Below are 24,954 nucleotides of genomic sequence, written 5' to 3' on the forward strand. Positions count from 1 at the left end.
TCTCATAAATCTTGAGATTAAAGAGGAACAAAAGAAGGCCAGATGCTGGTGCCTTATGTGTTTTGAGCCTGAACTCCCATGTAGGAAACATCTGGAAGCATCTGTATCTCTCACTGAGGAGATGCAGAGGAATAATAGATTTCAAGAAAAGAGAAGGGAAGGAAAAAGGAGAGATTGTCATTTAAAGTCATGATTCCAGGAGACAAGGGAGCACCCCACTTCTTATAGGACAAAGACTGAATGCATTTTCTAATTCTTTTTGGGGTAAAGATGTGTGATGTAGAGCCACGTACCAGAGGACCGGGTACAGGAATTTTTCACATGTGAGTGAAAAATAACCCATTTGGTGTTAGCCGTGCTTCAGAGTGTGTTAGCAGTTCAACAGTGGCCTTAAAGACTGAGTGGGATCCACTTTAAACCCATAAAAGTGAGGAAATCTGGACTTGGAGCCCTGTTTTCCTACCTGTGTATCAGCCATGCATGGAGTAGCTGTGGTATAAGCAGCCTAGGAAGGCGTTGTGATTTCTTTTTACTCCACGAAGCAGTTGTCATTTGTTTCCAAGGGTTTGATTTTATTGCTCCTCCTGTTTCACACAGCAGGAAATTTAAAAAAAAAAAAAAGGCAGCCCAACACACAAGAAACAGATGCAAATTTTTATTTGCTCAAATTCAGCTGAATGTAGGAGCTGGGGCTCCAGGTTGCTTCACAAAAATGTCATAATGTCTGATGATTCTGAATGTAATAAAAAGATGTGAAATCCATGCTCAGGCCTCTGGGGTGGTAATCTTAAAGGTCTTTTCTAACCATGGTGATCCTATGATTTGCCTTTTTGTGTTATATGGGAGCACCAGTCAGGAGAACAAAACACTTTCTGCAGTTAGAGCCCAGGCTGAGCATGGACAAAAGATGGTTATTTTGCATCTAGTGCCTTCCCTTTTCCCATCCCTGGAAGTATCCAAGGCCAGGTGGAATGAAGCTCTGAGCAACTTGGTCTCATGGAAAGTGTCCCTGCCCATGGCAGGGGGTGGATCTGGTTGATTTTTAAGGTCCTCTCCAACACAAACCATTCTGTGATCCTACAATTCTCTTCCATCTACCCTGCAGGAGCTGGGGAGCTGCCCTCCCTGTGGAGCACCCAAAATTCCAGATGTGCTCCAGATGTGCTCCAGAGCCAACCCTTGCCCTCCCAAGTCCCTGCCAGGCAGTTGGAAGTGTCTTGGCCCCCGTGGTCACTCTGTGTGTGCAGGCTGTGCTCTCCAAGGCTGCTCTGCTTGGGCAGGAGGAGTTCTCTTGGCAGGAGGGTGTGGAAAATGTTGGGAAGGAAGAATGGAGCTCAGGCAGTCAGCAGCTGTGTGTTCCTGAGGACCAGCAGAGACCAGGAGCTGCTCCTCCATCCCTGTGCCTGCCCTGCTCTGCTCCCCAGCTTGAGTTTGTTGGGAAACAGGAGCTCTCTGATAGCCTTTGGTGGATGGGATGGAATGGGACAGACACTGCTTATTGGGAAGAGCCTTGGGGTCTTTGTGTTCCTGACCCCCGAGTGACACAGAGCAGTGACAGAGCAGTGCCCAGCCTGGGCTGCTGCTGTTGGAACAGGCACAATACCAGCATGACTGAGCTGAAAAGGGACCTGTTTTGTCTTTTGGTGTGTGAATTTTCTGACCACAGGTACCCAGGCTGTGCTTTTCCCATCTGTTTCCCTGCTCGGTGCTCTGGGCTGGGTGACAAGGTGGGGACAGGTCGCAGGTCGGACTCCTTGTTCTAACCAGAGCAGACCACGGATCAGCAGCATTATGGAGAATTCAGCTCTTGCTCTGTGCCTTTTCCTTGTGTGCTGGTGATCCTTGTCTCCATGTAAAGCTGAGCTGTGGTGCTGGATTAGAGCAGTGGCTGTGTGGTTTACATCACCCCGTGCACGGAGCCTGCTGCAGTGAGGCAAGTCACTAATGTCCTCCTGGATCGAGAGGAAGAGGGATGCTATGGAAACCTAACTTGTTAGTGTTATATGGGAACAAAATTTATTATTTCGCTCTTCTGCCTCAGTTTGTGATTACACCACGGAGCAATTTTTAGCCTTGGCAAGAAGGTGGTTTAGCATGAGACCAAAGATGCAGCTTAACTCAGTGTCTGCTGCAAATCCTGAGAGCGATGCTGTGTCTGAGAGAACTGGGCAATTCTCCTTCTGCCAGCAGGGCTGATTTATGAGTGTCATCCTTCTTGACGTTGCTGTGGTGTCCAAAGTTTACCAAGGATGTTTACCCAAACCTTGCAGAGTGTCTGTGTGGAGCCGGAGGAGGGATCAGGCTGTGCTTACGTGTCCTGCTGATCTGAGCCTGCTTTGGGAGCCTTCCAGTCCCTGCAGGGCTCGGAGCAGAGCGTGGCTGGTGCTGGGCACCGAGCACGCTGCGTCCCCCAGCTCCTTGGGGCACTCTGTCTGTACCATTTTATTTGTCTTGGCCTTGCCTTGGTGTTTCCTTGCTCTTCTTTCCCTTTTAAACAAAGCAAGTTTGCTGGTGGTTTGTGCGCGCCGCGAACGCCCTCTTACACAATCACCCTCGTGGGTTTCTGGAGAATAGGGAAGAGTAGTTTTGGATTTAATCATTTAACTGAGGCACAGTCCAAGACAGTTGCTGAACCTGAAGTGGAGCATCAGCATCCCCAGAGGCTCCTCAGCCAGCTCTGTGCCATGGAGGGGGCTCAGCCTTGGGCTTCTGCTTTAACCAACATGAAGTGAAAGAACAACAACAAAACCAATCAGTTTTACTGTAGGAAAAAAAAATCCATGAACTGTAAATCCATCCCTTTTTTAAGATGTCTCTGTCAGCTCCAGGGATATCTACCCTGGTGGGTCTCTCATGGTTCATTTACCTCTTCTTGGTGAGTTTTTCCCTGTGTGATGTGTGGGGACTTTGGGTGTTGGACTTACCTGTTGTAGCAGTAAGCACCTGGAGTTCAGGTGAATCAACAGTGGGGAACTTTGGAAAAAAATCTGAGCTCAGGAGAATTTAAACTGACTAATTAAGAAAAGATTTCTGAGAGGAAGATGGAGAAATCAAACAGGGGACTTCGGGATGTGCCCTGTCCTTGTCAATGTGATGAAGAGATCAGGGGGAAAAGTGTTACAAGAACTGCAGGGAAGAGCTGCCTGCCAGAAAGATGGAATAATTAAAGAAAAGGGGTGGCTGTAGTAGAAGGAAAAATGCTGATTGTGAATCATCCATTGTCCATGCCTTTCCTGCTGTAAAAGGTTGAATGATCCAGGCTGTGTATTTGTGCTGGCAGTGAGAGATCTCTGCAATAACAGTCGTACCCTGTTTAGCTTTGCTACTATTTGGAGGATCTGTGCCAGGACTTATTGGAATTCCCCAGGCAGGCGTTTAGAAGATTTTTTAAAATTGGTGGGTCTGTGGGATCAGAAACCCTCGCTTGGTCTCCAGGGAAATTGGCTTTGTTTAAAAACAAAATCCACAGTAGGATGCTGAAGTGTGCGAGATGTTTTGTAGGGCAGCGTTTAATGGGATTAGGAAAGGGATACCTCCCTGTAGTATTTGCAGGTATTAAATCATTAAGAAGATTAGCAGAGTTGCAAGACCTTTTTTTTTTTTTCCCTCTTGACAGTTTATTCCATATAATGATGTTCTTACAAAAGGATTAGAGGCATTGGTCGTGTGAGAGAGGGGAGCAGGCACTGATCCTCCCTTTAACAGATCCCTGACAGGACCTGTAGTCTGAATTGAATGGAATTAATGTACTTAATGTGGGAGTGGGTGCATCTCTGGATGGGTCTGGATGGTCAGGATGGGTCCAGAGGAGGACACCGAGCAGCTCCTGTGCAGAAGGAACCAGAGATGTGCATCACCTGCACGTGATCTGACTTGAGAGCACTCTGAGGAGTAGATTTTGATGAGACACTGGGAAGAAATTCCTCCCTGTGAAGGTGGGGAGGTCCTAGCAGTGTCTAAGGCCAGGCTGGATGGGGCTTGGAGCAGCCTGGGACAGTGGAAGGTGTCCCTGGCCATGGCAGGGGCTGGAATTGGATGGTCTTTTTTTCCCACCCAAGCCATTCCAGGGTTCTTTGATCTTGTGCAGGGATCAAATGGTTTTTTGTCTCTCAAACCTGTTTAGAAGGTCTGCTGGAGGGGCAGCTGAGGCCCAAGCAAACTGCTCTTTTTCCTCTGTACCTATTCTGGGGCCTCTGAACATCAGCATTTTTGAAGCAGAAATATTCTGACTGCATCACAGAAGACTTTCTAATGCTTAAAGGAAGCAGCCCAACCACACACATTATTAATGCCAGAAACATGCAAATGGCTTTTGTACAGGAACCAGCAGCTCTATATTGGGTTCTAATTGGGTTTTGTTTTCAGAAGGAAGATATTTAAGGTTCTATACTGAACATGCTGCAAAAACATTGAGAGCAGAGTCCTCCAACCCAAACAACCACATTTGAAAAAAGCTGGGGGAGCTCGAATTGGTGTCGGCAGCAGCACGGGGGGATTTGGGAAAATCTGTCCTTTGGCCTCTTCAGTCCAAATCCCTGTGCTCTGTCTGTCCCTGGCTCGGGGGTCTGCCCTGCCCTCAGATTTACAGCACTGAACATCAACCACAGCTGCTGCTTAAGGAATTCCTTGAGCGTTTTTGTTCCAGTAGGGATTCGTGGGCCTGACTTTGAATTATGGAGCCTTTGTGCTAGAGAGATGTTTACAGCTACACGGTGACTTGGAAGCCCTTTCTCCCATGGAATCCTGGAAACACATGTTGTCTCAAGCTTCAGGAGGAACTTCTGCACTGAGACCACCCAGGACTCAGAGCTACCTGCCACCAGAGCACCTCTGCTCCCCTGTGTTCCTGTGAGGAGACTGAAATTTGGTACCCTGGTACCTCTGGACTCATTTCACTCCTTCTTTTCCTGCTGCTGCTTGAGGCTGCCAAGCATTTCCTTCCTTCCTTCCCTGGATCTGTGACTGCATCCACTGCTGGTGCTGCTCCTGCTTTCCTTCAGAGGCTTTTTTAAATTTTGTTTTGAACATCGGTTGCATTTTTATAATATTTGGATCCTGACAGTTAGTGATCACTGCACGAGGACAGGATGATGTCCTTGTTCTGTCACCTACCCAGCAGCAAAACAGTTTAACCAGCACACCTGTAGCTTCCCTTCCTCTTCAGACCACAGTGGGAAGCAGCTCCTTTTGCTGCTGTGACAGATGCTGCTTTTCAGAGGTGATGGAGAAACACCCCTTGTCCTTGTCTCTCCTGGGATTTCCTTTAGCACAAGAAGAAATTGGCCACCTGGAAGAAATGTGGTCTCCAAGCCTGAAAGAAACCTCAGGGAAGGGGATGTCAGTCCCCAGGGCAGCAGAGTGAGCCTGGCTCTGTCCTGGCCCTGGGGGAGAGCAGGGGAGCTGGACAGTGGGAAGTGACTGGAGCAGACCTGGGCAGTGGGAAGTGACAGGAGCAGAACTGGGCAGTGGGAAGTGACTGGAGCAGAACTGGGCAGAGGGAAGTGGCCGGAGCAGAACTGGGCAGTGGGAAGTGACTGGAGGAGCAGAACTGGGCAGTGGGAAGTGGCTGGAGGAGCAGAACTGGGCAGTGGGAAGTGACCGGAGCAGAACTGGGCAGAGGGAAGTGGCCGGAGCAGAACTGGACAGTGGGAAGTGACTGGAGCAGAACTGGGCAGTGGGAAGTGGCCGGAGCAGAACTGGGCAGAGGGAAGTGACTGGAGCAGAACTGGGCAGTGGGAAGTGACTGGAGCAGAACTGGGCAGTGGGAAGTGGCCGGAGCAGAACTGGGCAGTGGGAAGTGACAGAAGCAGAACTGGGCAGTGGGAAGTGACCGGAGGAGCAGAACTGGGCAGTGGGAAGTGACAGGAGCAGAACTGGGCAGTGGGAAGTGGCCGGAGGAGCAGAACTGGGCAGTGGGAAGTGACAGGAGCAGAACTGGGCAGTGGGAAGTGACCGGAGGAGCAGAACTGGGCAGTGGGAAGTGACAGGAGCAGAACTGGGCAGTGGGAAGTGGCCGGAGCAGAACTGGGCAGTGGGAAGTGGCTGGAGGAGCAGAACTGGGCAGAGGGAAGTGGCCGGAGCAGACCTGGGCAGTGGGAAGTGACAGGAGCAGAACTGGGCAGTGGGAAGTGGCCGGAGCAGAGCTGGGCAGTGGGAAGTGACAGGAGCAGAACTGGGCAGTGGGAAGTGGCCGGAGCAGAGCTGGGCAGTGGGAAGTGACAGGAGCAGAGCTGGGCAGTGGGAAGTGGCCGGAGTGTAGCCCTGCTCTGGGCAGGAGCTGGCCCAGCGTTACATAACGCACCAGAGACACGTTCAAGTGATTAATTTGAGGCTCTGGCAGCCGCTTCCCTGTAATAATATTTTAAACATTACTTTTCCAGTGGCCCTTGCCAGCGATCGTTATTTTGTGCTGTGGAGGCTGTGAAATTTCACTTCAAGGATGGGTTTCACTCCCGTTACAGAATGTGTCTGGAATGTGCAGATGTTTCCTTCAGGGAATCGGGAGCCAATGGGCTCTAACACATCAGCCCTGCAGGGAGGACTCAACGTGCTAAGCAGCCCTATTCACAAAATCCCAAACAAACATATACACAGAGCCCATGGAGCTGCACCCACGCTGGGCATGTGGCTCCCGGCTCTGGGCATGGAAATCCAGGGTCTGGTGGAGCTGAGGAAGGTTCTGGGCTGGGATGGTCACAGAGGGGTCCCTCAACACAGTCCCACACATTCCTGTTTTCTGGAAGAGTTGTGCAAACTTTGGCTGACTGGGTGCAGATAAGGTGGTTTGGAATGACGTGATCTCTGAGGTGCTTTCCAACCCAAACCATTCTGGGGTTCTGTTGGTTTTGAACTGGAAGAGTGCAGGGTTAGTTGGGATATTGGGAAGAAATTCTTGACTCAGAGGGTGGTGAGGCCCTGGCACAAATTCCCAGAGGAGCTGTGGCTGCCCCATCCCTGGAAGTGTCCAAGGCCAGGTTGGATGGGCTTGGAGCAGCCTGGGATAGTGGAAGGTGTTGGGATTGGAACTAGATGAGCTTTAAGGTCCCTTCCAACCCCAACCATTCTGGGGTTCCATCATTAACCTCCCACAGGTATCCGGGGGTTGTACATCTCAAGGACAAAGCAGCTGCTGTGGATGTGCTAGAATCAGAGAAAATGGGAAGATGGAATTTAATTGCACAAAAAAAGTAGTTTGCATGGAGAGCAGAGAAGACTGAAAATTGCTTTTTATGGAACAGCTTCAAATTAAGGAGCTTCAAATTGAGGCTGTAACCATCCCTGAAAGATATGTGGTCCTCTTTTAATAGGATGATACAGCCGAGCATTATTTTTTTTTTTTTTTACTTTTATCTTCACTGCAAGGAAAGGGAGAGCAAAGCATTGGGGCTTCAGATCATTAAAGAGGAGTCATTAAAGAATCAGTCATGGACATGGGGAATGCTGCAGAGGGACTTTGGAGGGCCAGGAGGACAAGGACAAGAGGGAGCACAGGGAGGGTTAGATGGGATACTGGGGAGAAATTCTTGCTGTGAGAGTGGTGAAACACTTGCAGGGCATACGTTGCCCAGAGAAGCTGTGGATACTCAAAACTCTGCTTCTGGCATTGTGAGAGCCTGAGTGAGAAGTGGAAGCTCTTGTAGAAAATAGGTGTACAGGATAGGAAAGAGGAATGTAGGTTGTGATGAGCATGGGCTCAGCTCAGGCTCACTGAGCACTGATAAGCAAAACAATCTTAAGGAAAAGTCTGTGTCCAGCAAGGTTGAGAAGAGTAAAGAGTTTTTTCAAGTATATTGGGAATTAAAGGAGTTAGATGATACTGGTCTGTTAATAGATGAACACGATCAAATTATCAATGAAAATACAGAAAAAGCTGGACTCCACAGTAAATATTTCTGTTTTCTGTTTGGAAAAAAGCCAGGTGATGTATTTGTATCATATGAGGATGATGAAACACTTTCCACTCCAACAGTAACCGAGGAGGATGTTAAACAGCTGCTATTAATGTTAGACCTTCTTAAACCAGCAAGTTCAGATATTTTGCATCCAAGAATTTTAAAAGATCTGGCTGAAGAGTCCTCTGGGCTATTAATGTTTGCTTTTAATGGATTTTTGGGCCTTAGGGAGATTCCCAAGGGCTGGATGAAAATAAACATGGTGCCAGTGTTAACAGAAGGTAAATGGGGTGGTACAAACACATCAGCTCAGTGTCCCAATTTTCTGTCCCAGGGAGGAGCAACGCTGTGCCTAGCATGGCATTAGGTAAAAATTAAAGGGGATGGTGTAATTAGTGGCAGTCAACATGGAAAATCCACTTATGGAAAATGGATCTCCCAAACCTCTGCCTTTTAAGTAACTTTGCAGATTGAGGAGCAGAAGATGCTGACGTTGATGTAATACACATCTGACTTCTGCGAGAAGTCAGAATTTGAATTCTGAGTCAAAGTTTTGAGCTTGGCCCAATGTCACATGTATTTGTCAGGAATTGGAGTGAAAAGATATTAAAGGGATTGAACATTGGCTTCAGAATGTTTCATAGAATGATAGACTTGAAAGCACCTTAAAGCCCATCCAGTTCCAACCCCCTGCCATGGGAAGGGGACACTTCCCACTAGACCAGAGTGCTCCAAGCCCCATCCTGCCTTTAATAAGGTCCTTTGCACCCCAAGCCTTTCAGTGACTCTCAGAGTATTTATGTAAGATGGGAACATCCTCTGGAAGGCTGGGAGCTGCCTGCTTGGGCTTGACACAGAAATCTGTGTGTGGAATCCGATGATGTGCAGTGTTTGAGTTGTTGGGATAAACCATGGAAAGCAGCCCTCACATCAGGACTGCAGGGAAAGCACAACTGGATTGTGCTGCAGCCCTGGTTTGGCTGGGGATGGGAGTCTGAATGGGCTGCACTTTGCTTTTTGCTCCCAGCTCTCCTGCTCTGGGGATTTTCTGTCGCAGGCAGTGGCTGTGAACTCAGGGCTGTGCTCAGCATCACACAGCAGCACCGTTTACTTTGGGCTATTTTTAAATACATCAAATAATCTGACGGCCCCAAACCCATGAGTTTTCCCTCTGGGAGGAAGAAAGTAAGTCAAGAGGTTCATCAGCTCTCCAGCACAGGCTGTGCTGCAAAATCCTGCTCAAAGTTAATGTCCATCCCTGGCAATGCTCTGCCAGCCTTGGACCTGAGTGGATCTTCCTTTCTTCGTGTCCTTTGCCCCATCAGTGTTCTCAGGGAAAACATCACATGCTGGAGATGAAGGATGTAGGTGAGAGCCTGAAACAGGGAGCCTCTTAAACGAAATGTTGTTGGTAAAACATATTGGAGATGAAAATCAAGTGGCAGACTGGGCTAAAATAGACACTGAACTGTTTTTCTTCAGCAACCTGGAAAACTTGGAGGTGTTGGAGGGGGCTGTTAGCTAAAGGGTGAACAGATTGGGGTTGTCAGCTGTGAAGGGGAAAGGTTTGAGGAGCTTTCCCTGCCCTGGGAAGGGACAGTCCAGGTCTGGGGACAGGGGAAAGGGGAAGTTGTGTCCATGTCAGCACCGAGGTGGGTCCTGGCAGGTCTGTGTGGAGCCAGCCTGGTGCCATCCCCATCCATGTGCTCCGTGAACCTGCAGGAGGTACAGGCTGGGGAATTTGGGAACAGCACCTGGAGCTCAGACTTTTCAAAGGACTCAGGAGAAAATGGCCAAAAACCCTTTGGGTTTGGTCTGCTCAGCTTTGTGCTGCTCCAGCAGAGGGAGGTCCAGGGCAGGAGGGGGTCAGGGATGTGGTGACACTGTCCTTCAGCCACCTCAGAGGTTTTCCTGTGCCCTCAGAGGTTTTCCTGTGACTGCAGTGTGCTCTCTGTGTCTGCTTTACCTGCCATGAGAGGCTTTGCCTGGTTGCTGATGTTTCTCTTAAACCCTTCTCAATCCTTTTTGAACTCAGGGCTTGGAAGAAGCTGGGCTAATGGAAGGTGTGCCTTCCTGCCTGTGGCAGGAGGTGGAACTTCTTATCTTGAAGGTCTCTTCCCACCTAAACAATTCCAGGATTCCCTGATCCCCTGTTGAGGGCTGTGTTTTGATGCTTGTGGTTTTGTTTTCCCTTGGTTTGTGCTTTCAGTGCCACACACTGATTGTCCCTATGTGCGAACTGGGAGAATTATTTCCCAGCTGTTTGAAGAAATTACTTTTGATCTGATACTGCCTTATCAGTCTCTCATTCTCTTATCTGGGTTGTGCTCTGAATTGAGCTCAGAAGTGGCCTGAAGGTTTTTACAGATCTCCCTGTGTTTTGGAGGAGTCCCTGGTTCGTGTCTCTCATTCTGTGTCAGTGATGCCCAAGTTGTTCCCCTGTTCCTTTTGGGATACAAAACACAGATGCCCCAGAAGGTTTCCAAGGACCAGCCCATTCAGACTTTACCAGTGTTTGCAGACAGGACGTGTTCTTTGGAGAAGAATTCCTGGAGTTCTCCATGTCCCTTGGCTCCAGCTCGGTCCAGCATCATCCAGAGCCTCCTTCATCCTCTGAACCCTGCCTGTGGCTTGTTTCTTGTGTACTGCAGAGTTTACAGTGCTAGGATTAAATAGCATTGGGGTTGTATGGCTTCTCACATCCCTGGAGGACAGCTGTCCAAGGAAAAGCCTCACTTATAAAACGAAAACTAATTGAGTAATAAAAAAGCCAGGACACGAAGATTATCTACTGCATTACCTGTCCCAGTGGTGAATTGATATCAGTAATACCTAAACATTTATTGAGAACTCTTCACTTTGTGTAAGGAAGATTAAGCACTGAGTAGCTCAGCTGTGTAATCCCTAAATTGAAGCTTCCAGAGGGCTCCCTTTTTATGGTAAAATCAAATGTTCCTGGGCTCCCAACGTGCTGACTTGGAAACGTGCTGGGTTTTCAGGAGACCAGAGCTGGGCACTGGAATTGCTGTGTGTTGGCACACAGTGGCACAGGACGTGGGCACAGGTGTGTTTTGGGGGAAGAAATGGGATCTGCATGGAAAGCAGTTGGCTTTGGGCTGCAGGCGTCTTAGTGGGATCTGCTTGAGTTCTGCCACGTGTGCTAGGAAGATACTTGGATTTATCACATCTTTGGTTGCTTTGCAGACTTTCCATGAAACAAATGAGTATTTGCAGGGCTGACATTTCCCTGGCTGGAGCTGCAGACAGCTCGTTTACGTGCAGTGCTAATTATGGACATCAGCTTGATTTCAGTGTTTGGGTTGCTGCTTTCCCAAGCTGGAGGTCTCTGCTGTTCCCATCCTTTGCTGTGGTGTCACAGGGCTGGGTAGTGCCTGAGGTTTCTTCCTTGCTCAATGCCCCATGAAGTCACCTCTTGGCAGTGAGGGAAGGACCACGTTCAGTGCTGGCTCCTGGTCACTGGGGTGGCTCAGAAGCTGGGAGGGACCTCTCAGAAAGGTGGCCATCCCTGTATCCACCTCCCTGGAGCACCTTCCTGGCCTCCCCAAGCACCCCAGGTGACACCCCAATGTCCCCCTCCCCTTGGCTCTGTTTTCTGGGTGTTGGGAATGCAGAGATGAAATCAGCTCAGTGTAAGAATAACTTGTAAGAGGAGCTGAGCTGTGGGTCCTGGGTTTTGGGAGCCCCCTGGCTGGGGAGGAGAGGGATGGAGCACATGATGCCATGGCTCCAGGACAGCCCTGCCAGAACATGACGTCGCTGCATGAGGTAACACATCCCCTTTGTGCAGTGCCTCCATCCCTGCTGCGGCTCCTCAGCCTTATTTGGGAAAGTCTGCGGGAAGCTGCTGGCTGCAGGGATGTGAGGAGCTGCTCCTGGAGCCACAGCTGCTCTGCAGACAGCTCCCACCTGCAGGGAAGGCTTATCCTCACCTTGTTTGGGGTGCCCTGGCCGTGGTTGGGACACCCTGGCCGTGAAATGGTGCCCTGGCTACTGTGAGGATGTTCTGGCTGTAATTGGGACACCCTGGCTATTGTGAGGATGTTCTGGTTGTGGCTGGGATGCCCTGGATATGGTTGGAATGCTCTGGATGTGGTTAGGACACCCTAGCCATGACAGGGGTGCCCTGGCTACCGTGAGGATGTTCTAGCTGTGGTTGGGACACCCTGGCTGTGGCAGGGATGCCCTGACTACTGTGAGGATGTTCTGGCTGTGGTTGGGACACCTTGGCCATGGTTGGGATGCCCTGGCCATGACAGGGGTGCCCTGGGTACTGTGAGGATGCTCTGGCTGGGGTACCATAGCTGTGATTGCAGTGCTCTGATCATGGTGGGGGTGGCCTGGGCATGGATGGGACACCCTGGCTGTGATGGGGGTCCCCTGGCTGTGGCAGAGGTGCCCTGGTTGTGCATCCTGCAGGTGTTTGCAGCCTCACCTCCTCTGTTTGCTCCAGGGGGGACTGCTGGGGTGCCCCGAGCTCTGAGCTTCTCCTTGCTTCTCAGAGCACAGGCTCTCACAGCCCCTTTTGCTGAGCTGTGAAGAGCCCGTGGCCCCAACCTTGGATTTACTCCTGCAAATCCAAGGTTTTTGTTGTTCTGGTGCTCAGGGAGAGGCTTGAGCAGGATGAGGCAAGTCTGTGAGGAGAGGGAGGAGCGTTGCTTCATCCCCCTGCTCAGGGAGCCCACAGTGATGCAGTGACCTGCTCATGGTCCTGCAGGAGCTGGGAGAGACATCTGGGTCTGCTCCTGGTGCTGCTGCCCTGCCAGGGCGTATTGGGAGTGCTCTGCTCTCTTCAGGAGAGCACAGAGTGTACAGAACATTGCAAAGATGCTCATCCTGCCTTGCATTTCATATCAACAATTAGGATTTTGCTGTAGGGAGAAAAACATTCTATTTTTAGTTGAATTTTTGTGAAAAAGTCTTTTGGGGCAAATTCCTCAGAGAGAGCCAAGGGCTTGGGCCAGCATTTGAAACTCATAAATCCAAAATGAACAAATAAATTGTCATCGTGCTGTGACAGCCTCGGGGAGATGAGGGTGCTCACAGCTGCCTGCCACCAGTGAAAGGCTCCTCTTGGTGCTGGGCTGCAGCTCCTGGGGGTGATGTGTGGGAGCTGGAATCCTTCTCCCTTGGAAAATCCCTGCTTCAGCAGCACTGAAACCAGTAACTGGGGATGAAGATGCACTGTTTCCCCTCTGTGTTGAAAGGCAGAGAGCTCCTGGTGCAGGAGAGTTGTGAGGCTGTTCCTGCCAGGCAGGGTGTCCCTGTCCCTACTGCAGGACCACAGCGTTGTTCCCTGTCCCCAGCACACAGGAAAGTCCGTGGTTTTTCATATTTCCATAACCATTTGTGGAAATAATCTCTATCCTCACCCCTGCACACAAGTGCTGCTGCTTCTGCTGTGCTTCCTTGGAGAGGTGCAAGCCAAAAGACGAAGAAAAAAAAGGAATCTGATCAGCAAAAACCTGTAATTTTTTCCTGGCTCAGGCAGGCAAAAGCACACAGAGTTTTTTCCTGCTCTTTTCTGAAAGTCTGTTCCGTGTGTCAGGCAGGATCAGCTCCACGCTGCCTTTTGTTCCTGGAGACAGGGAGGTGTTTGCCATGGCTACGTGGGAGGCAGCCTTTGGGCTGTGCAGGGCATCTCTGGGGCACTTTGTGGATCTGGCAGGTGATGGAAGGTTCTGGAGGCTCTGGGCTTTGCTGTGTCTCACCAGCCATCACACATGTCCCTGTTCTCAGCGGCCACAGGGTGTGGAGTGGTGCAGCCAGGCTTTTCACAGAGTCCTGGGATGGTTTGGGTTCAAAGGGACATTAAAGCCCTCGCCATGGGCAGCGACACCTTCCACTATCCCAGGCTGCTCCCAGCCCCATCCATCCTGGCACTGGGCATTTCCAGGGATCCAGGAGCAGCCACAGGCTGCATGATGGGGTAAGAAATGGGAGCACTGCTGGGCTTTGCTGGGTCTCCAGGTCTTTTTCTGGCCCCTCTGGAGCTTTGCTGCCCCACAGAAACCTCAGCCCTGATTGTGGCTTTACAGACCCGGAGCGTTTTTCCTGAGCTGTGCTCTGCCCCAGCCACGCGGGCTCCTCTCGCTCAGACACTTCTCCATCTCTGGATGCTTTTCCCATTACTGTTCTGGCAGGGCTCCCTGCACCAAAAGGGCTGGGGAAGTTCTGCCCTCCCTCTCCCTCCCTCCCTCCCTCCCTTTTTGGGAGATGGAGGCAGAGCGGGCCCACAAATGACATAATGAGAGCATGACATCAGGTTTGGCAGCGGGGCCGCCCATACTCTGCTGAACATTATATGTTCTGTGGAGTGAGGGAGCAAACAGCAGTGCCCAAAACACAGCAGTGTGCAGGAATAACCCCTGGGTTGGCACTGAGGGGGTTTCTGAGCATCAGCAAGGGGTGGAGTGGGTGGCACTGAGCCCTCCTGCTCCCTTCCTCTTCCATCAGCAGAGGAAGGAGCCAGTTCCTGATGCCTTTTCCCCCAGAATTCCCCAAGTCCATGGGCAGGCTGGTGGTGTCTGTGGTGGATCCATCCTCACCCTCTCTGTGAGGTACCCACAGCTCCAAAGAGCTCAGAGATGCACACAGGCATGGAGCAGGGCTGGGATGGAGCTGAAGGCTCCCAAAGCTTAGGTTGATGACCTCATTACTAAATAATCCTTTATTTCCCAAAGCTTCACGTGAACTTCCTCACTAAACCACCTCCGTTTTCCAGAAATATTTGAATTTCTCCCTTTGCTAGGCTGGGAAGTGGAGCGTGGCAGTGTGGGGAGCTCTCAGTAACACACTTCATGTCCTGCTTGGTGAGTTTTGGTGCTGCCCCATGTCCCACAGAATGACACTGCATGGCTCTGTTTTACAGCTGTGGAAACTGAGGCAGGACTGAGAAGTTGTGCCTCATGGCTGCCCTTTTCCAAGAGGCACAGCGTGTTCCTGAAGTCCCCCCAGCCATAGGAAATGACCTTTTTCTTTCTCCTCGTGAGGAAGGCGTCAGGCTGTGTGTGCAGAGAATGTCAATGGAGAGCCTTGTTTGCTGCTGGCTTCAGCTCTACTTTGAACCTGCTCTGAATTTCCTCCAGCCTGGCAGTGGGCTGGGAAAATACAGTCGTGGCAGTTCGTGGTACTGCCAGGCTGAGCTGTGTCCCACAGCCTTTGCCTTGGCTTTTATTGCTCAGTATTTCCTGGTTTATTTTTTTATCTGCAGCCCAGCTTGGTTCACAGCCACCTGTCCCATGCCAGGGAGGCATAAGATGATTTTCCATGGAGAGGGAGCAGTGGGAGAAGGCAGCTCCCTGACTCCCAGCTGGAGGTGACAGGCACTGGATCCATCACCATTCCTCACTTCTGCCAGCTGTGCTGTCAGCAGGAGCTCTGCTTCCCTTGCAGACCTCCAGGAGGTCAAGAAGAGTGAAAACTGAGAGGTTTTATAGCAGTTCCTCATGGGATAATGAAGGCAAGGGAATTGCCCTGGTTTGTAGGTACTGGGCTGGATGGAGCTCAGCAGTACCTGTGGGTGTGGGAGACAGGTGAGAACCAAGTGCTTGGGATCCTTGGGCTGCATCTGAGTTGTGAAGTGTCAAAGTGTCAGGGCTTGGGTTAAGTGCAGCCTCCAGGGGTTCAGCCTCTGGAGCTGAGCCCCAGCTCTCCCCTGGGAATGCCGTGGGGGAACATCCCTGCACGCTGGGCTGTGGGACATGGTGCTCAGCTGGGTGAGCTCAGCTGAGCTCACCTGGCCCATGGAGTGTGCAGGATGCCAGCCAAGGTCCTTTATCAGCAGATGAGGGAGAGCAAGGCACAGGAGCCCTCTCCAGCCGCGAGACACAACAGTGCTGGCACCCCAAAAACAGGATCTGAGTGTCCTGACACCTCCCCAAACTCCCCTTGCCTCAGACTCCCCCTGAAGCCAAAGAGCACCTTGGAAGAGGCTCTTGGAAATGCAGAGCCCTGTTTTTGTAGCAGCTGAATGGTTTGTTTTGGAGGTTTTGCTTGTCTGCGCGAGGAGCAGGAAGGCATCTGAGCTGAAACTCCCATTTCCTTTTCTTGGACTTGAGGTGCTGCCTAAAAACTAAATGGGTGACTTCCAGGTATTTCAGAGGAGAAGGGAAATATTTGTTCTGGTCTCCCTGTAAGGTGGTTGGTTGGAGGTCTGGTCCTTCTGGTCCTTCCCCACATGGGTGCAGTAGGGACAGAGGGGTTCAGAGTACACAAAATGAGGAGAGGTGGGGCTGAGCAAGGCTCTGTCCTGGCTGGAAGCACCTGGATTCCAGTCTGAGCTTGTCTTCCAGATGGGAGCTGGGAGCAGGTTTGGGGGTGACTTTGCTGTCCCCTGTGCAGAGTGTGGCTCAGCCAGGGATGCTCTGTGCTCTGTCCCAGCTGCTCCAAGACAGAGATTGCTGGCGTGATTGGATATTTTAGTTAACGTCCTTTATCTAATTTGAACTTTTATTTTGCACATTTCTTGGATTTCTGTATTGGTGTTGCTGGTGAACTCTAGTGAATCCACTCTCAGCTTGGCAAAGAACTCCCAGACAGCAAAATCAGGGAAAATAAACCTTCTAAGGAGACATCCATCCCTGTTACTTATCCCCAGTTTCCTGGAATCATACGTAATTTTCCTGCCAGTTTGGCAGAATTGTTTTCATTTGGATAAATGAAGTTTAAATGTCAGAACAAACCAAGAAATGCTTGATTAAGGGGTAGAAATAACAGGTGAGGCAGCCAAGAGAAATGAGAGGAGGTGTTTGTAGGAAAAAAGGTGAGAAAGGAGATGGCAGGAGAATGGCTCTGGTGGCAAAGTGTGTCCAGCCCTGTCCTCTCCTGGGAGCTCAGCCAGAAATCCATGAAGGATCAGAACCATCTCACGTGGGCTTGGAATAAATGTTTTGATGCTGCTAAAGAACAATTTAGGCCAGAGGAGATTTTTCTGAAAACGAATAGTGAAGTTTATTGGGAACAAGTGGAGGCTGATGAGAGAAACCTTCACTTCTTCTCTGACTGCCATTTAAATTTGGGGAGGAAGGTGGTGGGTGAGGAGAGAGCTGGGCTGGGCATGGACAGTTTGGTTTGGATGAGCTGAAGGCTGTTTGTGTTACTGGGAGCAACTGGAGATTTTTTAAAGAAAGACAAGATAAGTTCCTTTTAGAATGACAGTCTGTCCTGATTTCAAATGGAAAATATTCTTTGTTGCTTCTTCTTCCATTTTAAGCTTTTCCAAAGAGAGATAAAAGGATGTTTAGAACGTAGAGTTGACGCACCAATTGTGTAATTACTGATCAGGGCTTTGGCACGAGAAACACACTTGGAAGTTCATCATAAATTTTTCTCTGAGTTAATTACTACTTGAGTCTAAAGTACTTCTTAATGACTTCTTTGAACATAGATTAGACTTGAGTATCTTTTAAGAGGATGCATCACATTTAGTACCACGTGTGGCATGGTGTAATTGCTCCAGGTGTGCTGCAGAGTGGGGGCACATCCTGAGACTCCTGGTCTCTTTTTATAGGTTATATGAGCAGCAAATGCTTTATGGTTTTGGGAAAGGTGTTTTCTTTGGCTGGGAGAAATGCTCTGCCTTCAACACACCACATTTCCAGTTGGGATTCTGGCTGGAGTTTGGAGAAAGGCTCTTCTGAGGTCTGGTAATGGAGGTGTGACAAAACGGGGTTGAACGAAGGCTGAAAAATGTTTTTTTTTTTCCTTTCCCTAGGGATCTTTCCAATAACAGGATCAGTGGTTTAGATGTTGAGCTATTCAGGAGCCTGACTTCACTGGCAAAGCTGTAAGTACTTGCTGTGCCCCCCAGTCCTCCCAGTGCCCCCCAGCACAGCTGAGCTCGTGTTGCACTGGTTTGCTTTGTTCCTGCTCCACCTCATCTCCCGAGCCCCACGTGGTCCTGTCCACGGACTCCTTCCCTGAGGCCTTCAGCTGCTCAGTCTGGTGGTTTGGGAATTACTGGCATTTGGAATTAGGCAGGGTTTGATCCTTGTACTGCTGGATGGAGAGGAGCTCAAGGCCAGAGAAGGAGAATTATCACAAGATGTCTGTTGGTACTGCAAGGGACCTTAAAGCCCTTAAAGTACACCTTCCACTACCCCAGATTGCTCCCAGCCCTGTCCAGCCTGGCCCTGGGCATTCCCAGGGATCCAAGGGCAGCCACAGCTTCTCTGGGCACCCTGTGCCAGGGCCTCCCCACTCCCAGGAAAAAGGTGCAGTGAGGAGGAAATTGCTTCTAACATGATAAACTTTTCTCTCTTTTACAGAGATATAAGCCACAACCAGATTTCTACATTAGAAGATGGAATATTTGATAATTTATTTAATTTAAGTGAAATGTAAGTTCATTTGCTTTGTTCCCCAGTTCTTTATTTAGACCTTTCCCTGAAACATTCCTTCCTTTCCTGGTGGGGTGGGGGGCTGTGCTGACTTGGAGAGATACTGGGCAGGTGCCCACCCAAGCAGCTGCTTTTTGGGGTGTCTCCAGTTCCTTCCTTAAGCTGTGTCCTGCTCCTGGGTCCTGTTGTCCCTCAGTCCTGGCCTCTTCCTGGTCTTTGCCTCTGTCTCCTGGGTATCTCCAACCTCTGCTGCTGCCTTCTTGTCTTCCTGGCTTCTCTCCCACACCAGCTCTGCTGAAGTTCTTGTCTCTGACCATGCTCTGGGTCACATTGTCCTGTTTGTATGGTCACACCCTGGGACTGGAGCATCCAGTGATTCCTGCAGCGTGGTGGGTCCTAACTGAGGTGTCCAAGCCATTTATAGATGTTGTCCTTAAGTGATTCAAGTGTTAGGTTTTGTGTTTTAATTCAAGTCTTTTGATGTTATGTGAAGGGAGCTGAGGGGAAGCCACACATTTCTAGGAGGGATCCCTGAAGTCACAGCACAAATGGCAGTTCTGTCTCTGGATGAGCCAAAGGATTAACCCTGTGCAAGCCCTCTTGGCAAATGAGAGAAAAGCTCAGCCCCACGTTGTCCCTGAGGATAGGACCCAAGGAGCAGTCTCAGCTTTGCATTTAGCTCTGGAAAGACACAAAGGCCCAGGGCTGTGTCCCAGGGAGCCTGTCCCTGCTCAGCCTGGTGTCAAAGTGGTGTTTTCAGCCTCACAGTTGGGGTTGAGCCCTGCAAACACCCAGCCCTGCTGGCATCAGCTGCACACACAGCTCCAGCTCTGTCCTGCTCACAGCTGAGTGCCAAAGGCTGTAATTTGGATCAAGCTTAGCTGCAATTAAAGTGTCCCTCTTTTCACTGAGCTGCCACATGGAAAAATTATCATTGACTTTGCATTTCTTTTTTTGACAGATCAATTTTATTCTCTTAGCTATTTTTTAATGGGGCTGTAAATAGTCTCCTGAGCAGGAGAGGCTGCCCTCATACCCTGGGGCTCTTGCATGGCAGATTATTTTAGATATATGATTGTGTCTGTCATTTGCTTCTAATTGCAACATTTATTTGTAGAGTTAAAAAAGTACTTGGAGTACTTGCCTAATTCTAGCCTCTAGAAAAATCACGTTAATTATTGCTTGATTCCCTATTCATTAACTCCTCTCCCAGTTCTTCCGAAGCCTTTCGGTGGAGTGGCACAGATGGGAACAGGGAGGGCTCAGCACACTGCTGTAATTAAGGCTTAGCACATGTCACATTAATCCCTAACTTGTTCTGATCTCCCTCTGACAGAAACTTAAGTTGGAATCCATTTGTTTGTGACTGCAAACTGTCCTGGTTGCCCCGTTGGGTGGAAGACAGAAAAGTGAGAGTCCTTGAGGCGTCGGACACGAGATGTGCCCACCCCCCCGAGGTGGCCAACCTGTCCCTCTTTGATATCCTGTTCCTCAATGCCACCTGTGGTAAGGAAAGGCTGTGGGGTGGAGCTGGCTGGATGGGAGTGATGGGCTCAGGGGCAGCTGGGCTCTCTTCAGACCCTGAGTGACCAGTTCTTCTCTAATTAAATGTTGGTCACACAGTCTGTACCCTGGTGCCTTAAGGACCAAGGCAGTCACACCAGGGCTGAGATTAGCCCTGATCACAGACCAGACACCACAGGACTCTGGCTCTGTGACCTGCAGCTCAGGCTTTCATTCTCCCAGGGCCTGAACAGGCTGACCTCAAGCATTTGAAACCAACTGGGAGGTGATGGCACCCAAGGACATGCTGAGTTGGGTCTTTGCAGGTGGCAGGGCTGCACTTTGGGAGTGCTGAATGAGCACTGCCCTGATCTACAGCCACTTGCTCCAGGGGCATTTTACTGGAGAAATGTCAGGCAGTGAATCACTGGAACAGGGAGAGCTCTAAGGAAACTAATCCTGCATGGCTGCTGGGTTATTCTGGAATAGGAGAGAGGGAGGGAGAGCAAGGGCTTCCTATGGCAGGCAGCAGGTACCTCCTTTATCTGGGAGCTGTGTGTGACAGGAGGATGCAGGGATGAGGACCCAGAGCTGTGTGTGACAGGAGGATGCAGGGATGAGGACCCAGAGCTGGTGGGAGCGAGCTGAGCTGCCTGGTGAGGCACAGTGTTCCCCAGGACCAAAATCCTGGTGGTGGTTGTTCCTCTTCCCCTAGCAGAGCTACCCCATCTTGCAGCATCTTGCAGGAATTATCAAAGGGAAAAACACTTGGCGCTGTTGCTGCTCTTGATAATTAGTTGTTCCCTCTTGAACTACTTTAAGCCAGTGTGGAAACAATAATGCGAGGCTGCCTTCTGGGTAATTCAGTATAATGGGAGTAGGCTGGGACAGCCTGCCAGCTCCTGACAGTTCTCAGTGACCGGCAGGGGATGAAGAATGACCAGGCTGGTGGTGCAAAACAGAGCAGTTCCCGTGCCGTGCTCCTCTCGGGAGACTGTTCTTAGGAGAAGTGGCTCATCATTTGCAGGAAGGCCGTGGAGGAGGCTGGACAGTTGGATGGGTTTGATCTGGGAAGATCACACGAGGCTGGAGCTGCTGAGATGTTTGGGGGAGATGTTGTAGCAACCAGCAGCAACAGCGGCGCAGACGTGGCTGGGTCGCGTGGGCAGGGCTGAGGGAGAGGCCCTGCCTGGGTGTTTGTGGCAGGGAAACGTCCCACCCTGTGCAAGCCAGAGAGGGGGGATGGCACTCGAGTGAATGGGCTGTTCCTCTGGGCCTGGGGCTGTTGTGACTCCGTGTCCATGCCCGTGTGTGTCCCTGTTCCCTGTCCGTGCCAGTGGTGTTCCTTTCCGTGGGCATCCCTGCATCCCCCTCGGGTGCAGCTGGGTCTGGCATTGCCCTCCTCTCCAGCACCACATTTTCCTGCAAGGAGGGAAGCTCTTGTTAGCTTTCCCCATGGAGAAAGGTGCCTCAGGGAGTTGGCTTGGTGGAGTGTCCATTGGGGTCTCCCCTGTGTCCCCAGTGTCCTACTGTCCAAGGGTGTTTGGTTCTGGATTTGCTGCTGGAGGTCCCAGGCAGCATGTGGTGAAACATCCTGCCCTGACCAAGCCAGGCTACCACCAAAGGATTCCCTTCTGTCATGGTCTCACTTGGTAGCAAGTCCTGTGGGCTCCTCTGAGTGTCAGACTCGGCGGCTCCATGTCCCATGGGAGTGTCAGGCTCTCCAAAGCCCTGTTTTATTTACTGAGTGCTGCTGCTCCATAAATCTGTGTGACTGGCTTGTTATTTCTGTCATCGCTAATTAGCATAAAGAGTTTGAAAACTGTTACTGGGGGATTAAAGACTTCCCAGGCAAGTCTCAAAAAGGAAATGCTCAGAGTATGAGCTGAGCAGGAGAATTCCATTCCCAGGAGTGTGGAGTGGTTCTCTTGGAGGGTCTCACCAATCCATGGCATCCCAGAGTGCGTTTTGCAAGAAGATCTTCTGTTCTGTCCTGCAGGAGCTCAATACATCACGTGTCTGACAGGCAACCACACTGAGGAAGCTGAGCTTGTCGTCCTCTTCACGTCTGCCCACCCTGGGAACCTCACTGAGGAGACCTGCAGTGCCCTCTGTTACTCCCAAGACCAGGAATATGGGGGGTTCAGCTCCCAGGGGCAGTGTTTGTGTGGAACTGCCCACGAATCAAACTCTTCCTCCGGCTGTTTGCCATTTTGCACTGAGCATTTGTCTGGGCAGGGCTGTGCTGGCCCCTCACTCATCCCCTTCCCCTTCCAGGCACAGCTGCCTGTGTCTTTCACAGGACTCCAGCCCCAGTACAGCCTGCACCAGCCTGTGCTCTTCAATGTCAGTATTCCCATTGCTGTCAGCACTTTACTGTGGGAATTTGGGGACCACAGCGAGGTTCTCAACACCACTGGACACACAGCTGTGCACAGCTACGCCTTACCCGGGCACTACAATGTCACTGTCACCGTCCTCGTGGGCTCCAGGCTCCTGTACGAGCAGGCAGAGATTGAGGTGGTGGCTTCACCCCAGCAGCTGGAACTGCAGTGTCCTTCCTTGGTCATGGCAAACGAGAGCCTGGACATCCGGATCCGCAACAGAGGCGGCACCGGGCTGGCGGTGCTCTATGGGATCACTGCAGAGCCTGGAGAGCTGGGCAGGGGTGAGCAGGGCTCCTGGGGGTGCTGGGGAGGGTGGCACTGCCTCCTGGGCCTCCCCTCTGCCTCCCCTGCCAGTGAGGGGCGACTCCTCGGGCACTCCAGGCTCCCTGGCTGAGCAGTGTTCTGTTCTTAATGGAAATGGGGTTTTTTGGCTTCAGGGCTGGGACATTCCTGGAGCCTCTCTTCCCAGATGGGGTTGGGGTGTGTGGCCCGTAGAGAGGACGTCACTCTTGTGTTCTTCCTGCAGCAGTTCACCCCATGTGCCCCCCTGAGGGCTTGGTTTTCCCGGGAAATAACCACTGCTACCAGCTGGTAGTGGAGAAGGCGGAGTGGCTGGAGGCACAGCGGCACTGCCAGGAGCTTGGGAATGGGGACCTGGCTTTTGTCAGCAGCCCTGACATCCAGAGCTTCCTGGTTGCTCATGTCATCAGGTGAGTGAGGAGGGGAAGGGTTGGCATCACTTAGGGACAGGTTTTGGGTTCCTGAGGGCACATCTGCAGGGGGATCTGCCCGGGCTGAGTGTGAGGAGATGGTGGGGGTGAGGTTGCTGAGCAAAGAGGAGGAATGAGCAGAGCTCGAGCCCTTGCTGGGCTTGGCTTCTTTCCTTAAAGGCTGTGGAGGGAAGAAGAGGAATGGGGCAGAATGGCTGGAAATCACAACTGGGAAGTGAGAGATTGGTGGGCTTCTTGTGTCTGTGCCTTTGGATGCCTCTGAAATGTGAAAAGGGATCCTGTGCCCTTTGATGCAGCTGCAGCAAAGCCCAGACCCTTTCCCCTCCTGTCTCTCATCCTGGGAAGCAGCAGTGCTTCTCTCCAGCAGCATCTGCTCCACCTCAGGACTGGGCTTTGTAGACAGAGGGTGCTGCAAGTGTCAGCCTTTGATTAAATCTGCCCCTCTGAGTGCCCTTTCTCCAGCCAGTCGTTCCGGGGAAGGGAGGACGACCAGGAGAGCTCTCAGGGCCTGACAGCCCTTGTCAGCACTCCCAGCTGCAGCTGTGGGACACGGGCTCCTCACAAACACATCCCAGAAAGCACATGCAAGGGAACAGCTGCGTGTGACGTGGGCTCTGAGCGCTCCCGCTCGAGGGCTGACAGCCCCTTCTTCCCAAACTTGTATCTGTGCCCTGTTCCCTCCACACGGGGCTGGATCCTGAGATTGCAAACATGTGTTGCCTGCTCTGGGGAAGGGAGGCTGGCCCTCTGCTCGGGCTAGGAGCTGGTCGTGGGTGCTGGGATGTGGCAGGAATTGCGTGTGGAGCTGCCGGGCTGCGGCGCACGGAAATCACGAGAGCTCGGAGGGAGCGAGGCTGTTCCCCAGCTGCTGCCCCACAGCCTCTGCTCCCCAGCCCCCTCTAGCCCTTGTTTTTATTTTATTAATCCGTGCAGATAAACATGAAGGAGGCAGCCCCAGGATGCGATTTCCCTGGTGATAAAAAGGGCCGAGCTGCAGGATTTTGGAACGTGCAGCTTCCATAGGTCCTTATGGGAAGATGGCAGAAGCAGGAAGGTGTTTCCCATTAGGGCACTGAGCAGGTCTCCTGTCCTTTGCTGCTGGTGTGAGATGGCCTCTCCAGGAGCAGCATGTGCTGAGCTGGATCCTGCCTGCAAGATGCAGAGGGTGGGACCATCCATGCCCACTTTCTGGGCAGCACAGAGAGCCTTCCCAGCCTCCCCAGGCTTGTTCTGCTCCTCCTGCCCCAGCAAGGCAGCTCAGTTCTTCCTCAGAGGCAGAGGAGAGCTCACATCTTGCTTCAAAGAAGGGTGTTCAGAGTACTCCTGTTCCCCCTGCAGTGGAATGGGCTGGGCAGTGGGGTAGGGTAGGAGCCAGCCAGCAATTTGTCTTTTAAGTTATTCCTTTCTTTCTTACTTTTAGATTTTTTTTTCTAATGACTTGCAGTTAGATCATAGCTGGAATTAGAAAAGGAAAATCTCCACTGAGTTTTCCTGGTGGCAGCAGGCAGGCTTTTTCCTACCCTGCTCTCCCTAATTCCCTGCCAGTGGTTCAGGAGCAGAACACAGCCCTTATTTATTTTTTAATCTCATTTGCAGTGAAAACTACTGATTCACGGAACAAGTTATTTTTGTCATCGTTTTTCAGCATGACCTCATGAATAATTTCATCTGGCACGAGCCTGGAGGTGGAGAGGCACCAGTTACCTCCAGTTATCTCCCCAGTCTGCTTTGCAGAGCCAGGATACCACCCTGGGAGCACACTGGGGCAGGCAGGGGTGTGGCAGGATTGATGTTCACCTGCAGGAGGGAGCGTGGAGGAGCTGAGAGCTTGGAAGGGTGCAGAATGTTAATATGGAGAAGCTAATGGAAGTTAATATGGAACAAATGCCTCCCTTTCTGCTGGGTGTGATTAGAAACAGCTCTGCAGGCTCTTTGTGGCTATGGGAGACCTCTCAGCACTTTGCACCAAGATCTCTGCTGGGATTCAGCCAGTTTCCAAATGGGGCAGGGACATCTGATCTCCTAAAAGGAGCCTGGCAGTGTCCTGGGTGTGTGGGGTGCAGCTGCCTGCAGTGCTCCAGCC

The 24,954-nt window shown here is 51.2% G+C and overlaps 1 protein-coding gene across 1 annotated transcript in view; it reads left to right on the top strand.

Annotated features, from left to right (window-relative positions):
• Positions 1-24,954, top strand: part of PKD1 (polycystin 1, transient receptor potential channel interacting) — a 74,154-nt gene that overhangs the window by 12,448 nt on the left and 36,752 nt on the right. The window contains exons 2-6 of the mRNA XM_062503302.1: positions 17,626-17,697; positions 18,179-18,250; positions 19,587-19,756; positions 21,753-22,421; positions 22,667-22,850. Of these exons, the coding sequence (XP_062359286.1) occupies positions 17,626-17,697; positions 18,179-18,250; positions 19,587-19,756; positions 21,753-22,421; positions 22,667-22,850 (1,167 nt within the window). The remainder of the gene's footprint in view (positions 1-17,625; positions 17,698-18,178; positions 18,251-19,586; positions 19,757-21,752; positions 22,422-22,666; positions 22,851-24,954) is intronic.

This window comes from Cinclus cinclus, chromosome 16, assembly GCF_963662255.1.
Source record: "Cinclus cinclus chromosome 16, bCinCin1.1, whole genome shotgun sequence".
Lineage (NCBI taxonomy): Eukaryota > Metazoa > Chordata > Aves > Passeriformes > Cinclidae > Cinclus > Cinclus cinclus.